Source organism: Bombus pascuorum, chromosome 13 (genome assembly GCF_905332965.1).
Source record: "Bombus pascuorum chromosome 13, iyBomPasc1.1, whole genome shotgun sequence".
NCBI classification, from domain to species: domain Eukaryota; kingdom Metazoa; phylum Arthropoda; class Insecta; order Hymenoptera; family Apidae; genus Bombus; species Bombus pascuorum.
The window spans coordinates 4,559,998-4,575,379 of record NC_083500.1 but is presented as its reverse complement, the minus strand read 5'-3'; the positions used below and the strand labels follow the sequence as shown (position 1 = coordinate 4,575,379).

Genomic DNA, 15,382 nt, shown 5'->3' with positions numbered 1-15,382 from the left:
ATACTATGAATTGAAATTGGCTTCAACTCATTTACCGTTTTTTCCCTCTTGTATACATTCTCTTCGTAATTGGCGAATATCTCGTATTAAACGATCGGTTCGATTAATGATGATCCTCTACTCTAATGCCCGTTGCTTTATCGGCGGGTCTCTCGAGGACACTCTCCAAGCGAGACGCTATCGCAGAAAAATCTTGGTCAGCCGAAAAACAGACGATTCGGCTGGTGCACCGATAATTGCAGCAAAACCGTGTGCTCCACGGACAAGAACGTTCCTCGTACTGGAAAATCGTCCAGAAAGCGAGAAAACCTTACTTTCCGAAACGAGATAGGGGCCAGTGGAGGATATACACGAAGGGGTGGCTGGAGGTTGCTTCGGAATTTAATCTAAAGTAGAATCGCACTCCCCCCGGGAAAAGCTCGCTTACACTTTATCTTATTTCGCTTTATACCTTTTTGCGTGCTCGGAATGGTACTTCCTCTGTATAATATCCAGCCGGTACGAGCGCGGATATCCGTCCGCTGGTATTTGCGACTGTACACCGATGCAACTTACAAGGGATGCACTTAAGCGAATGTTGTCACGCTCGTTTCGCGTGATGGCGCGACTTCCAAGAAAATTTCACGCAGTGAAATAAGCTGATTTCGAAGAAGCGTTGAAAACTCGAGCTTTCCACGGTTGCATTCGCCGATACCACGATACTCGCAAACATTCCCCTCGTTATTAAAATGAAATTGTATATTACCAACATCCCTATGAATTTCATAATAATCGGCAAAATTTCAACGCCAACGATACTTGTTCCGTAATCATGAGTTTCATACGTACAAATTATGCTTGTTCTTGCCCGCGTACAAACACACGGATGGATAACAGAACGGCTGGGCAATTCGTTTAACAGCGCGAAAAATCAAATCTGTAAATTGCACGGAAACGCGATACGAATCGATATGTTTTTAAATTAAACAAACCTACCCTCACGACGTGACGAGGAAACGCGGCCTCTGGTTACCCTCACCTGGTCGACGCACTCGTTTATCGTTCCTGCATATTTTTCCTTCTTTTTTTTTTTTTTTGTAATACTAGCAAACGAAAAAAAAAAATATGAACGTCCGAAATATTCGCATAAAAAAGAGAAGAGAGGAAATCAACGAGAAATGTGTAGTCATAGAAAAAACGGCGTATGCGTACGCGCGTGCAAGTAGTGGAAATATGCGTCGCGAAGACGCGAGCGTAGCCACTAGCAAATTTTGGGATGAATGTACGGACAAAGAGAGGACCGGTGAACGTGTTACACAGCGCTGAATAACGAAACATGCGAGGGAAGCGGCACGTGCGTGCTCCATCCCTCTTCCTGACAGCTCTATCTCGCGTTTATCCGGCGAATCTACCTTCCACGGGGACGCATCCTCCGACCTTCTACCCTTATGAACCATTGCTTCCACGGAATACCGAAATCTTTCGCGGGGCCGAGAATTTCGAAGTAGTTTGCTCGAGGATCGTGCCAGCACCGCGTCTATACCACGAAGAAGAATCGAGCCTCGTCGAATCTTTGAGCCTGCACATACGCGAGGGGAGATGAAAGTGTAATGAGCCGTAACCTCGATGTTCCGCGGATTTATTCCGCCGGGTTTGGTGAATCGTGCGTGCGGAGAATTCGCGCTTGAAATATGAACCACAGAGATTTATATCATGAACGATATTGCCGAAACACCGGACGATAGTTGACGTTGTTCGATTTTCCATAGGCGCGCAATTCTGGTCAGAGATAATTTGCGGAATGCTATTCGATGTTTTTGTTTATGCTGGTGAAGCAGAAGGATCTTTGTCGAGTGGATTAGAGCAAAAAACGCGTGAATGATGAGTACTTATGTTAGTTTATGGTGCTAAAGGCGCGAAGAAAGATATTTGAATCGGATAATTGAAACATATGGCGCATGATCGTCTAAGGCGTTGGACACATCTGAATCGGGTGAAGTCGATAAGCTACGTGCAAAAGAATAAATAGTGGCGGAAGAGCAAAGTTCAAAGTGATGAAATATAAGAAATGTTTCAGCTTCGAAGTCAGGGAATATTTTTAAGTTTAACCTTGTTTGCTTGGTCTGTTTGAATTCGCGCACGAAGAATCGGGGAGAGGGAATTTCAATTTTCCACGAAACACAGACAAGTCCACAGAATTATCTTCCACGAGTCGAGCTTATCAAACACCGACTTGGAAGAGAGAATGGAACGCAGCTTGACTCTAGGTGTAATCGTCAGGTTATTTTATCCTCGGAACGTCTTCGCTCGGAGGCATTCGCCAATTAGGAAAGGTAACCTTCCCAACGACGTTCGTTTATCGTTGGAATCTTATCTGCACGCAATAAAATGGCGAGGTACGGTCGTTTTGAATCGAGGTCCCTTTCCACTGATCCATTAATAAGATAAGAAATTCAGCATAACTGTGTTCTGTAAAATTGCTTTTCCTAAGATCGCGGTGTAGTTTATCGCAGTATCTTTCCGTCTTCACGGAATAAACCTGCACAACAAGATGCTTCTTAATTTTCGATCGACGTTGCAAGTGAACACGAAATGAGCAAAATTAAAATGTAAACCGTAGAATCCAAAATTCTTAATTGTTAACCATAAAATTTGCCGACTGTCCATGCTATTTATATCCGCATATGTTCAAGTACTAGTGTATAGGGTAACATATACGTACAATACATTACAGATACGGCCAGACGCACATTTCGCAAGCTATAATATTTCCAACGATATCAGCAAATAATCCATAAACAATCTAAGAGGTTCACTATTCGAGGACGAAAACCACCGCCTTGTCCCTTTCATCGGACCAATTCGAGTTTCAGTTTCAAGTAGCACTTTGGATGTAGTTCAAGTAACCCTCGACTAAATCCACTCTGTGGACACTCGATGAAGTATCGACCCCCTGACAGGCTTTCGGGTCAATTATTCGCGGTAATGGGCCCTATCCGGCTACCTGCGTCCTCGCTAGTTTCTTCCCGCTGCTATGATTTCTCCCCTTTTTCCATTTTCGTTTTCCTTGACACGCTGCCAGAGGTAATGCGATGCTTTTGGCGTCCGAGAAGTCGGCTTCTTCACGGGGATTCCGTAACAAAGGAGAGCCGAGAGGACGTGTACGTGTTCCGCAGGCTGGCACGAGGAGAACGGGGTAAGGAGGAGAGAACGTGAAACCCAAGATGGCGCCATCGAGACGTGTCGCAGCGAGTTATGAAACAAAAGGGTGGCGCGAGTCGCGCTGGTAGGAGAAGGCCTGCCGCGCCGCCGAGGTACAGAAGGCGACGTCGCTCGAATCTTAGGGTGCATTTCCATTTCAAATGCGCTGATACGAGGAACAGCGACGGTACACCCACTCGTGTTACTATTTACTTGTGCGAGCCGAGGGAGAGTAAGCGAAGCAGTAACATCTCGGTTCTCCCGATAGGCACCCTTTTCTCTGTGTCGCTCTTTCCCATTCGTTCGTTCGTTCTCCATCGTTGCAACAGAGGAAATGCAATTCAATGTAATGAAACGCTTTAGGGGACAGGCCAACTCGGACGCGTTCAGGAGACGAGACAGTTTTCTAGGGAATCCTTGATGGTTGCGTAGGTGATTAGAGCGATGCCACCGAGAGGTTTCGCTGAAAATACGCCAGGGGTTGGGCTGGAACATTCGTCTATGCTTTCCAAGTCTTGTGACGCTGTTCGCAATTGAATGGCGTATTAAATCCAAGGCGAACGGAGGGGCTCTGTTGCTGGTTTTGATAGAACAGCGGACAGCAAAATCTGTCGATGCTTTCTTCTACTTACGAAGTTGATGCTTTCTTTTACTTACGAAGTTGGTGCTTCTTTAAAACATCTCGCGATGCGGTGGCTTCTCTAAAAGAAGCACAGAGCAAAGCAGGAGTTGTGACAATAAACTCGACGTGTAAGTTCGGGATCAACTTTCTATCACAGGTTCACGAACGTAAACCTTCCGAAGTTTGTCAATCTGGCAAAGTGCAGACTGTCAAAACTTTGTCACCGAACATACCTACATATATTCATATTCCAAGCATAATAGCAAGTATCAAGGAATCGTGTAGGATACAACGCCAACGCTCTTATCAGCCAATTCCATTATCGAGATTACATCATCCACTCGTCCGATTCCATGGGTTTGGTTTCCCCCAGATGATCGGAGAAAGTCTGTTCACCAGGGAGCGGTGATCCCTCAGTTTTCGCGGCGCAGCTTTTATTGGAGCACGTGCGACTGGGTGCCGGTGTCCCACGTTAATTAGTTCGAGATGGTCGAGCTGGCTGAAAACTGTTTGCCTTACCCCTCTTCCTGCGCGTACAACTAGTTAGCCTACGGGGATAACTCGCACCGTGATTGTTGTTTCATCCTCTTTCCATCTGGCCAGCCTTTCCGCTTTTCCTCCCCTTTCTTTTTCTTTTTCCTTCTTTTCCTTTTTTTTTTTTTCTTTTTTTTCACGTTCCGACTTTTTGGCGAGAGAGTCGGTTAACGTCGATGGGACGTCACCGTAGCCAACGTAGATCGTCGCCACAGATGCGTAAAACTACCCACGTCCTCCCGGAAAGGCAACTTTTGGGTCCTCGTACCCAAGTACCGGTCATTTTCCCTCGTTTCTGCTCGGCAGCAAGGGTTACATCTATCCCTTTCTAATCGAGGGATGAACAGGGATATCACGGTGATTTGAGCAGGAATCAAATAGCTGCAGGGTAGATTGATGTCGCTTCTTGGTTAGACCGGATGATTGATGCTTGGACATGTTTGATAATCGGATTTGGAGGGTAGCTTCTTCAAAGGTGTGCTTGAATAAATTGTTTTCGGAAATTGGATAAATATTCCAAGCCTGATTGGTTGATTGAGTTTTAATCTCGATGATCAGTTACGTTCGACTGGTAGAGAAGTGGCCATTCCACTACTTAATGGTGTTACGGTAGAATCTGGAAACTCCTGCTATTTTCATACGTCAATCTGATTTCAGCACGAATCAATTAGGGGTGAAGCGTTTCGAATAGACCTTTCAACGATCGAATTTATCTTGTTTTAATTGCGTTACCTGTGTCAACTGATCGATATGGATTAAAGAAAGAAGTACATCTATCATTGAATGATAATACGTATTCATCAAATTTTACTTGCGTTTGATTTGGGAATAAACTAGAAATAAAAATCTTTGATTTAAAAGCAAAGTGATTTTGTAGTAATAAATGTTACTTTCCTTCGATCAACTTTTTGATAGGTAATTTAAAGGCGATGTTCCGCTTGTTATTCCCGTCAAACATAGAAGTTATGATAGTAATAACTTCTGCAACAAGCTTACCGAATTACGTTGCTTCGGTAACCGGTACTAAATTTCACTCATCTAAGTTTATCACTGAATCCTCTCCTCCATAGACTGTGAACACCCGTCTTCCCAGCTCAAATACCCTTGCTCAATGCATCGTTCTGATAAGCGTAGTTTGGGTTGTTAAACAGACTTTAAAACTTACCTCGGATCGCCGTTACAAGTAATAATGATCGTGTTTATTCGACGGATAATTGTTACACATTAAAATATCTCCTTTGTACGCGCTGTTCATTATTTATTGTTCGGAAAAGTTTTTATACCGAGCGGATTTGTTTCGAAGGCCTCGTTAAAAACTACCCCAAATTCTATCCATTTTCATACCAGACGGTAAGCTGAACGCTAATTGTGCCGAATCGGTTCAACTTTTAGAGGCACATTTTCAAATGATTGTCACATTTTACCATGAAATTATACAATTTTTCCTCCAAATATTTTTTGTACGTGAATTGAATATGTGAAATGTGATGCGAGTGCACTTTTTTCTAAAAACGAAATGTGTATTTATTTAAAAGATTCTTGTTACTTTCAATCTTTTGTGAATGACTTCCGAGCTGCTATAGCTTAACTCTGTTCAATTTTCTCAAATTAATCGCCACTTGCACCATCCTTTTTCTGAAAAATACATCATATGACAAATACTATCTCTGACTCGCGTTCTTCGGTGGCACGTAGCGTACGTCAGCGGAAGTCTCAAGTTTCGCTTCGACTCCTTCCATCTTCTTTGGAGTCAATTAAAACTATCGCCACTTTGCAGGCGCGCGCTATAGCGAAGGTATACATTCTGCTTGATTCATTAATTAAGTGTTCCCGGGACGTTTCGTGTTTACGTCGCTGCTCGGGACCCCTTGCGTATCGTTCCTGTATTTCGCTTGCCTCATCTTCACCAGTCATCAGACAGCCGCGTAATTTTGTTTGTCTTCGTCTTCAGTTTTTGCGGAGGCCCCCCACGAATTCGATCTTAATTAGTAGCATTAGAGATCACATCAAAAGGAAGGGAAATGAAATTACCCTATCGGGGGAAAAACTGTTTGACTTGCAGTTCGAGAGACACTTTTTTCGATTGCTTGTCTCTCGTGGGACGTGCGCGAATCACCGCAAGATACAACAGTTCTCTTTCTCCCTCGAGCAATTCGTTAGCGGTACAAGTGGACAGTCTTGAGAGATTTAATACTTTGTCTGGAGTTGTGTCGTATAGTTTCCAGGCACCGACGACTCGCAGCATTTCTGATAGGCTTTAAAGTCGAGCGATAGTTCCGTTCCACTTATCTACGATCTAATTTACTTAGGATTATATTAATTAAATTCGAAGATGCTAAGAGGATACCAAAGGAAGTCTCCTTTCAAGATTAATGACTAATCCTCTTAAATAATTCCTGCATTGCGCGCAGTCAACCATTGAATACTGTACCTGGACGTAACATAAATAGCCGCGCCAGATATTACACTGTTGTATAATACACAATTCCTATTTCTATGACATTTCTACGTCAGGAATTTTTATCCGCACGTCGGATATTGAAGAAATAATTTTTAGCGAACAAAGTCTTTTCTAATTGGATCATAAACATGAAACATAAAAAGATTATATTTTTGGACTTGTTCTTTCGTATATAAAGGAAACCAATTTTAACGAATAGAAAGAAAAAGAATGTATGTATTGCCACCGTATACAAATTGAACGAAACAAGTGCACATGTAGATATAAACAGGTTCCTCCGCATAATACCAAAGAGATCCAATTTTGAATGCATCGCAAGACCCTTTCCACGAGAGAACACACAGACGTTCGATTTGCAACAAAATGACAAATAAGGTAGAAATGGCGGAATGGAAGAGACTCGAGCTCAAACGGAATGGACGATTTTCGGATCAAGGAGAACAGCAGAAAGGGGACAAAGCCGAAGGTGGTTGCGATCGACCAATATTGAACCACTGTGGATAAACGGAATTTGTTTCCGATTCTTTCGTTTCCGATTCGTGGATTCCTAAAAATTCCACCACAAAGTCAAATGCGACATCTCCCTAAAATATCCGATCTTACATTTATTCTTCGAAAAACAGGAATTTCACTTTTTTATTCTGCACAGAAATATTTGCAAATCTATGACATTAAATAAAGCGAATTAAATTGATAAAAAGCGAACGAGTTAAGATATCTGAGTCGATGAAACTCGTAAAATTGTCAGCCATCACTGCTTGCAAAATATACCGCACTGTTCCACGGTTCTGTATAAATAATGCAACCCGCCATAAACGCACATAAAAGTTCTCGCGAGACCGAGATAAGAAAGGTTGAACCGCGAAAAGTGGAAAGCTTGGCGCGTCTTGTGAACTTTCTTTGGGAATTCTTCATGACGGAAGTTCGAACAAGCTGGCCGAGAACGTTCGACTGTCCAAGATCGACGCGGATGCTCTTGGGACATCAAATATTCAGCTTCGCTCCTCCCTTTTATAGGCCGGTGCCCGTTCCACCATTTACGACGTCTTAAATTCCTCTTGCACATTTTTTACGAAACGCCAAGTCACGTGCAACGCTATTTTTTACGTGGTCGTTCCATGAGTCGCAACGAATGGTCATGAGGGCTTAAACGTTGGCTTCTGAATGAATATGTTTATGATCTTGGCTCGCGGAGAGCACCGAAAGCCCAGCAGAGGATGGAGCGTCCCTCGAACAAGGGACCAACGAAACACGAAGCTGCTTACCCTTCGCTCTCTCGTTGTTCTTTCATATTTATTCTCCCGAGTTGGACACGGACTTTTGTGGAGGGGGTGTCATTCGGAATACAGGATGGAACGGTTGGCTAGCGATGGCGAATTTTTCAGACGGTTTGTCGCTCGGTGCTTGAATTCGAAAATTCACTGGAGTAATTAAGCGTTAGAACGATTTTCACTGGCTGCGTTCGAGACTGAAATGTGTATCCTGTATTGGAGCTAAAATTACAGTTTAAAACGCTTCGCAGAAAAAAAAGAAACAGTGAGAACAGCTGGCTGGTGTGTTTCACTTTTAATTATCGTTATGAATTACCCTTCCAGTGAAAATCATACCACGGTCGTTTACCGGACAAGCGGACCATGTTTTTGACCATTGATTAACCAAAGCGGTAGCATAAACCTAAATAAAAATATATTTCACTCTTCGCATTCGATATTTCGTGTATTTCCGATATATAAATCCATAAATGCGCAAATATGCGGTCTACCGATAATTCTCAACTCTGACGGAAAGAAATCGTGAACCGTATAATGCTACAATATTACGCAACTTTAGCGATGCGAAGCACACATGGGAAACGATGTCGCAAGGTACACCGAACACACCGACGTAACGTGACAGTTGGAATAACAACTACGCGTTCCGCCTACTCCAATGAATCGTGTTCCAACGGAAACGACGTCTTATTTTGGGGCAAGTGTCTCAAAGCGATAGGCAAGTCTTCTTTGGACCGATGGTACGAGATCGAAAGTGCGGTCTACCGGCAACTTTTCGCAAGCACAGTCGGCTATCTGATCGGCTTCCATAGATCCGCCGTTGGTGTTTACGTTACGAGTTAAGCCCCTTGCGCCTAGCATTAAACCAGCCCCATCGAAGCCGCACATCGGGATTCAAAGCCCCATAAGCATCGTTACGCCGCGTTACATTCCCCTCCCTCCCTCTTGACTGCCGAAATTACTGACACCTATGTGCGTTCGAGCCTCCCCTGGAAATTAATCCGTATCGTATTCGTGCTAGGCACTCATTTCCCGTCGAAAGTAGCGACGTAAATTGACCCTTTGGGGACCACACCGGATGGCCGGACTTTTTAGTCTACGACTCTTGATCGGCTGCCCCATTAATCCTAATCCTTCGTGTCGCTCTTGCTGAATTTTATTTCGTCGCGTCTATCGTGTTGGTGAATCCATCGAGGATCAACGTTGCGTTAAAGCAACATTTCATTTGCGATTCTTCGCACTGTCCAATCGATCAATTTACATCGTCGAACTCTATTTCTCAACGTTTGAGGCTATGAAATGGAATTTCAAGGACTCGCTTAATATTTCCTCCGTTACTATCTCCGCCACTTTGATTCTACTAATTTCATGAAATTTAAAGAAATTAATATATTTATAACTATCATGGTAATTATTACGTTGTCTGGTCTTTAATGGGTAAATCGTACGGTAAACTTGGAAAAATGTGATACTTGCGAACGTCGATTGTTAATAACAAGCGCTCGGTAGGCTGATAGATACTTTGAACGGAATATAAGTTCATGATACATACTATTTCTTTCATATATACTAAAAATTTTCCCAAGGAATAGTATCCCCTAAACCGCATATTCTAAAGGGATTTCAAAACATGCGCATCGAAAGTAGCTTCTTGAATGAAACGTTGGTATGTCAAGTAATCGTACGATACACATGCATCGTCTCACAAATTTACGTGCACAGCCGGATACGCGTACTCGTCCACGTGAATATACATACAGATGTACATGTAAACGAGACCCAACATGTGCGCGGCTTTACATATGCCAAGGGATCACGATATTGTACGGCTGAGATACGACGGTGGGGTGCCTAGATAGTTTGCCTTCCCTTTATCCACGTGATTCTTCCCCGCTTTGTGCCATTACCAACCCTCCTAGACCCGCTATCCTTTCTTCCAACCCTCTCGATTTCGGTACACCTTTCCGCACGACGGCACATCCGCCGCTTAACTCTTCTTCTCACCTTCGACTTAGCAAGCCACAACTCCGCATCCATCCTCCAACGTTCCCTTGACTCGGTTTTCGGGCTGGGAGTTAATACGCGACGCGTAATTCAGTAGGAGGTGGCGGGGGAGGTGCGGGTAGAGGCTCGACGAAAACAGGAATGGTAAGTAGCTGTCGTCGAGTCGACGCGTATGTTAATACGAAAGCGTAAAGATCTTGCGGCTATGTAACATGCTCGTCATTTCCAAACTTCAAGACACGGCAATTCTCGAGCCTAGCTACCACTGATATGCTAAATTGCTTTGTCGATTTACGTAGTTCACGGTAAACCATTAATTAAACGAACTAGGTTTAACTCTAGGGATTATGAACAAACGAATTCTTGTATCAGTGATCGTATTTATACAAATTTCCCAAGGAACAGTATTACTTGTATTCTCTAATTTAATTAAAGTAGGAACGTAAACGATGTGGCACGATGGTCGCCGATTATTAGGGGGAAACCTCTTGGCTGAAAGGTTTCGGAAACGTTAACCGCCCACGTTCGTTACACGTAGGAAGCCCTTTGCAATTCGTGCGGGGTTAAGTGTGACGAGGAAAGGAAATCCCATATGTCGAGAAGTCCCAGCACGTTACCCTCGATCCACATATATTAACTCAAGAATTGAAGGGGACCGACCAGACAAGTTCTCGACAAGATTTTGATCTTCGTAATCCTTTCCACTTGACTTTCATGACTCCGGCCCGCGCAATTCATTTCTGTCGCTTTCTATCCTGTTTACGATTTACAAAGACTCAAATGAGAAATATTATTTTATCTTTCCTTACTGTGTACTTTAATATTATCTTATCGGATTACGTATAAACGATAACACGGAGAATATTGAAAAATTAAATCAATATTTTTTATTCGCGTCGACCTTATTTCCTCGAGGAAGAAACTCTGCTTTTACTCCGGGGCGTAGAAAACGTATAACAATATCGAGTCGTAAAAGAATACGATGCCCTTTATCGGAGAATTTTTTAACGTCATCGCGCGGTTATCTCGCGGATATCTGTCGTCAAATTTATATAAACCTAAACAACGATTTTATGATGATGAGGGTATATTAATGTAGATACGGTGCACTGAAAAACGACGGAACCGCGTTTCAATGAAGCATCTAAAACATTAGCCTCTTTATGGATTTAGTCGAGTCACGGTAATGTATTTATACGGAAGAAAAAAAAATGTAGAGAATGTATATCTCGACTGTACATTAAAGTTGACGTTGATGTACGGGCAAAAGGAATGAATGGTTATAAAAGGATTCGGTGGACGTGACATTAGCGCGAGGGTGCATTCTCCGAAACGAGACGCAGGGGAAACATGGAAATTTAACGCTGGCCACGTTAATTAAACGCTTAGACTCGGCGATGAATAACAAAGTTAATATTTTCACGTAGATTTAGATCTTACGGTAACCGGTGAGTCTCTATGGAAATTCTATTCTGTGATATTTTTAAGAAAAACGTCATACGCCTCGATTATACCGTTTATCTCTCTATTGTCTGGCGAAAATTCGCGAACAAATTTTCATGTACACGCTTAACAGCTTCGATTATGATAAGTTTGCACACGGTGGAAGTTTCGACGAACCAAAGGCTACTTCATAGCTGGACAGAAAACTTGGGCTGGGCCAATTTTATTATTATCAGATACCTTAATAATCTAATTTAAACTTAGAGTTGATTGACGTTCATACAACTTAATTAAAACTTTAATTAGTCAATCAAACTTAAGAATATCCCATTACTTTCCATTTCTTTCCTCCTTCTCTTAACACAAGAGCAATTTTTCGGTTAAACATTACCAGAGAAAATAGAAAAATTCCATCGACGCGTATATACGCGCAAAGATTTTTTAACGGGATTCCCTTGTTCGGTTAAACTACCAAAAAACTTTCTTAATTTCGAGCATAAAGCACAACTCTAAAATAAGTTGATTATGTCTTTTACTATCCACTCGACTGACTTGAATTCGCTCGGCTAAGCTACTTCCGGCTCTGTAACATCCTCTTTTTCCTCCACTCGCTGAAAAGCTTTTCTAAAATTTATTCCCACTCCGAAACTCCTAATCGTGTTCCCCCAACGCAACGCATGCATACGTAACACACCAAACACCGTGTGGCGTCGGAATATTTCTTCCAGAGGGACTTCCGGGAGCAACTATCGCAGAAAGGAATGGACAGGAAATGAGAAAGATAGAGAGAGGGGGGGGGGGAAGAGAAAAGCAAGAAAGAGGGAGAGAGACGAAGGGAAACTTTCCCCAGTGCGGTTCGATGAAGCTGGCCCAGCCGAAAGTTTTCGTTCGAACATCAACGCAGTGACTTACTCAAAGCGTCGCGATCGCGGTCTCCTTCTTTCCTATTCCTCCTTTTTTCCTTTCACTTTTGTCACAAGCTTTTTCGAAGCTTCCGGGTGCTTTCCAAGCAAAGTCACTCGAAAATCAGCGGCAACCGCCGGAACGTGTCTCTAGGAACTCTGGCGATCGTTCCGGTTTCTCGCTCCCTTCTTTCTCCCGACGGCGGCCTCGCTCACCCTTAGCCGCGGATTAAAGTATCGACGACACCAGCCGCGCCTGAATAATTCAGGATCAAAAGTTTTAACCGCAAGCGAGGCGAAAGCTCTTCATGGTTCGACGCGAGTCCCGCCACCGATCTGTCGTTCGGAGACAGCCTTTCAAAAACGATCGAAATTCGCTTTCTGTTGCAGGATTCGCGCTGATGAGGATCGTTGAAGTCTACAAGGAGATCCAGGAACAGGAAATGAATATCGTGAGTAACTCCGTTTCTCTATATCGTACAAAGTTGATCGCATTTTTTTCCTGAAAATGGATGTAATTTTCACTGGAATTGAGAATACAGTAAAAATGTTGAGTTCTTGATTTCTTATCGACGATCTAACGCTAAAGTAATATTCGTTCTTTATGTATCTTTGATTAATTTGAGACGTTTAAAAGCACGATGTAACAATGCTATCAATTATTCAAGACAACGTGCACAATCTGCAGGGAGTGCGATAAATCTTCGACCCTGTAAAGAGTGTTTTCACACCCCTGTGCACATCTACCCCGATAAATTGCATAGAGTATGCCGAGCCACCGTCTAAAATCAAACCTTGAATACTTCATAAGAACGATCCACAGTAGGGTAGGCATTCGTAACGAGCTTAGTATCCCGGCTCCCAAGGAGGATACGAAGAAAAGGCAGCGAATAAATGATGTCTGGCAGTGGGCGCGGGCACGGCCTGTTCGCGTTCGAATTATTTAAATAAACGACCACGGCTGACGCAATTAAAAGTAGAGAAGATTTATGCGGGACGCGCGAGAAACCGAAATGCACGGGGACGAACTTCCAACCCCGTTGGAATATTAATTGGAAAGTTAAAAGAGAGTTTTGGTCATTTAGCCCATCTCTGGCTCTCGCCCCTTCCCCCTAATCACCAACTTTGTCCTCCCTTTATCTCCATCCCGTTTCGTTGCTATATTTCTTCCTCGTTTCGACGAAGACCACGCTCATCCACCACCCCTTCCTATTTTTCGTCTCTTTTTCTATCCGCCCATTCAGAAACACATGGAAATCTCTTTGATCCTTGCGCGACCCTAGGCTGCCTCCGGGGTGAGATTACACACCTGCAGACGTCTCTTTTGAGGGTGAAAATTCGTTCCGGCCGTAACGACATGTTATTACGATTTCGCCCCGCGGACAGTGATACGGGCCGCTGTGTTTTCAAAATGGCATCGCACGAGGAAACATCTGCCGAGGAGTTCCCGGAGTTAGATCCTAGTGATATTTAAAAGGATAGAACGTGTGACCATGATCGACCGAGAGATCTCAGGCTATTTATTTGCGTAGATTGTCAAGACGGCAAATAGTTTTTGGACGCTTCCTGGTTTCATGTAAAACGTGACAATTCATTTAAATTCTCTTCTAGATAGAGTTTTGTATCAAATAGACAAGAACATCTTAGGGTAATTTGCCTAACATTTTGAAGTACGGTGAGTCTAATCACTCTTACGATTTACTTCACTTTCTGTAAGCGTCTGAATGCTTACGAACAAGGATGTACGTTGATTAGACGTCTCTTGCTCCTCTCGAGATGAATACTATGCCTCAAACTCAGTAGTAAGTCTTCAACACATTTCTCTTATCCTGTATTTTTATATTTCGCATTCCCCTCCAGAAGCACCATTGTCGAGGTATCAGAAAGTCCCATTTTCATTTCAATGACAATACGCCATAAAGATTGTCGCCTTCTAAACTGCTCGCTTCGTCGCGGTGTTTAAAATCCGCGCAACCCCTTTCCTCGTTTCTGGCGAAATATATTCCCGTCGCGCGATACTGTTCTCCTTTATGGAGAATATTCCCAACAATGATCCCTGGCCATTATAAACGATCCTCCGTAGCAGCCGGTGCTGGAATCGTTTTCCAGCGAACGTTAAAGTCTCCGAAGATTGAGCCCCTTTGATCCCTCGCAGCTCCCAGTTTGCAGCAGCGCGTCTTTCGAAGCGAACGAAGAACAATGTTTCCGGCAATAACGAGAAGCCGTTATTGCGCGAGAGATTTCCGCGGAATTGCGACCGCCGTCATCCCACCCAACTCGTTCGGTCCATCCGCAGACGTGAAAACCGCACAACTCCGTGCACAGACAGTCACCACGTTCCAGAATTCATCGCAACTAATTGTTTCTTACGTGACCGTAGTCGATAACTTGCGGCTACCGCCGGCCAGAAAGTAATTGTTTCCTTTACTAGTTTCCAGACGCGGTTCTTTCGCGTTTTATAGCTCCCGAGAGCCAGCGTTATCGAGACCAACCGATATTGAATGATTTAGTGCTTGTTTCTTCTCGCGAGAAAAAGAGATTCGTGGAATAATCGCCGACTCTCAGCGGATAAGGATTGCGGAGATATTGCGCGTTTTCAAAGAAACTTCCCGACTCTGTCTCTTTCGATATGGGGATGAGTATGTACTTGAGCTTGTACGCTTCGAACTATAAATCCGACCAGCAACTTAAAATAGACTTCGCGTCTCGGGTTCTACGTCGAGTTCGATTTAGTACTTTCGCTGGAGCTGTCACGTTTTGTCCATGTGGTCTTGTTAGCTTTGGTCGTTCAACTAATTTTGGTTGGATGTGCGAAAGTAAAAATTGCATAAGGATCTCGCGAGACTGTGGTTATGTTAGAGTGTTTTATTACTAGAGAACCTAACGAGAGTATTAAAATTGTTACAGTACACTTTCCTTTTTTTACACGATCCTTTCTTTGGGGGGAGGGAAGGGATTTTCAAAA

General features: G+C 43.4%; 1 protein-coding gene and 1 long non-coding RNA gene across 2 annotated transcripts in view; one reads left to right on the top strand and one right to left on the bottom strand.

Annotated features, from left to right (window-relative positions):
- Window positions 1–15,382, bottom strand: part of LOC132913524 (uncharacterized) — a 234,395-nt gene that overhangs the window by 191,252 nt on the left and 27,761 nt on the right. The window lies entirely within an intron of this gene.
- Window positions 1–15,382, top strand: part of LOC132913521 (uncharacterized) — a 164,249-nt gene that overhangs the window by 127,229 nt on the left and 21,638 nt on the right. The window contains exon 5 of the mRNA XM_060971929.1: window positions 12,808–12,869. Coding sequence (XP_060827912.1) covers window positions 12,808–12,869 — 62 coding nt within the window. The remainder of the gene's footprint in view (window positions 1–12,807; window positions 12,870–15,382) is intronic.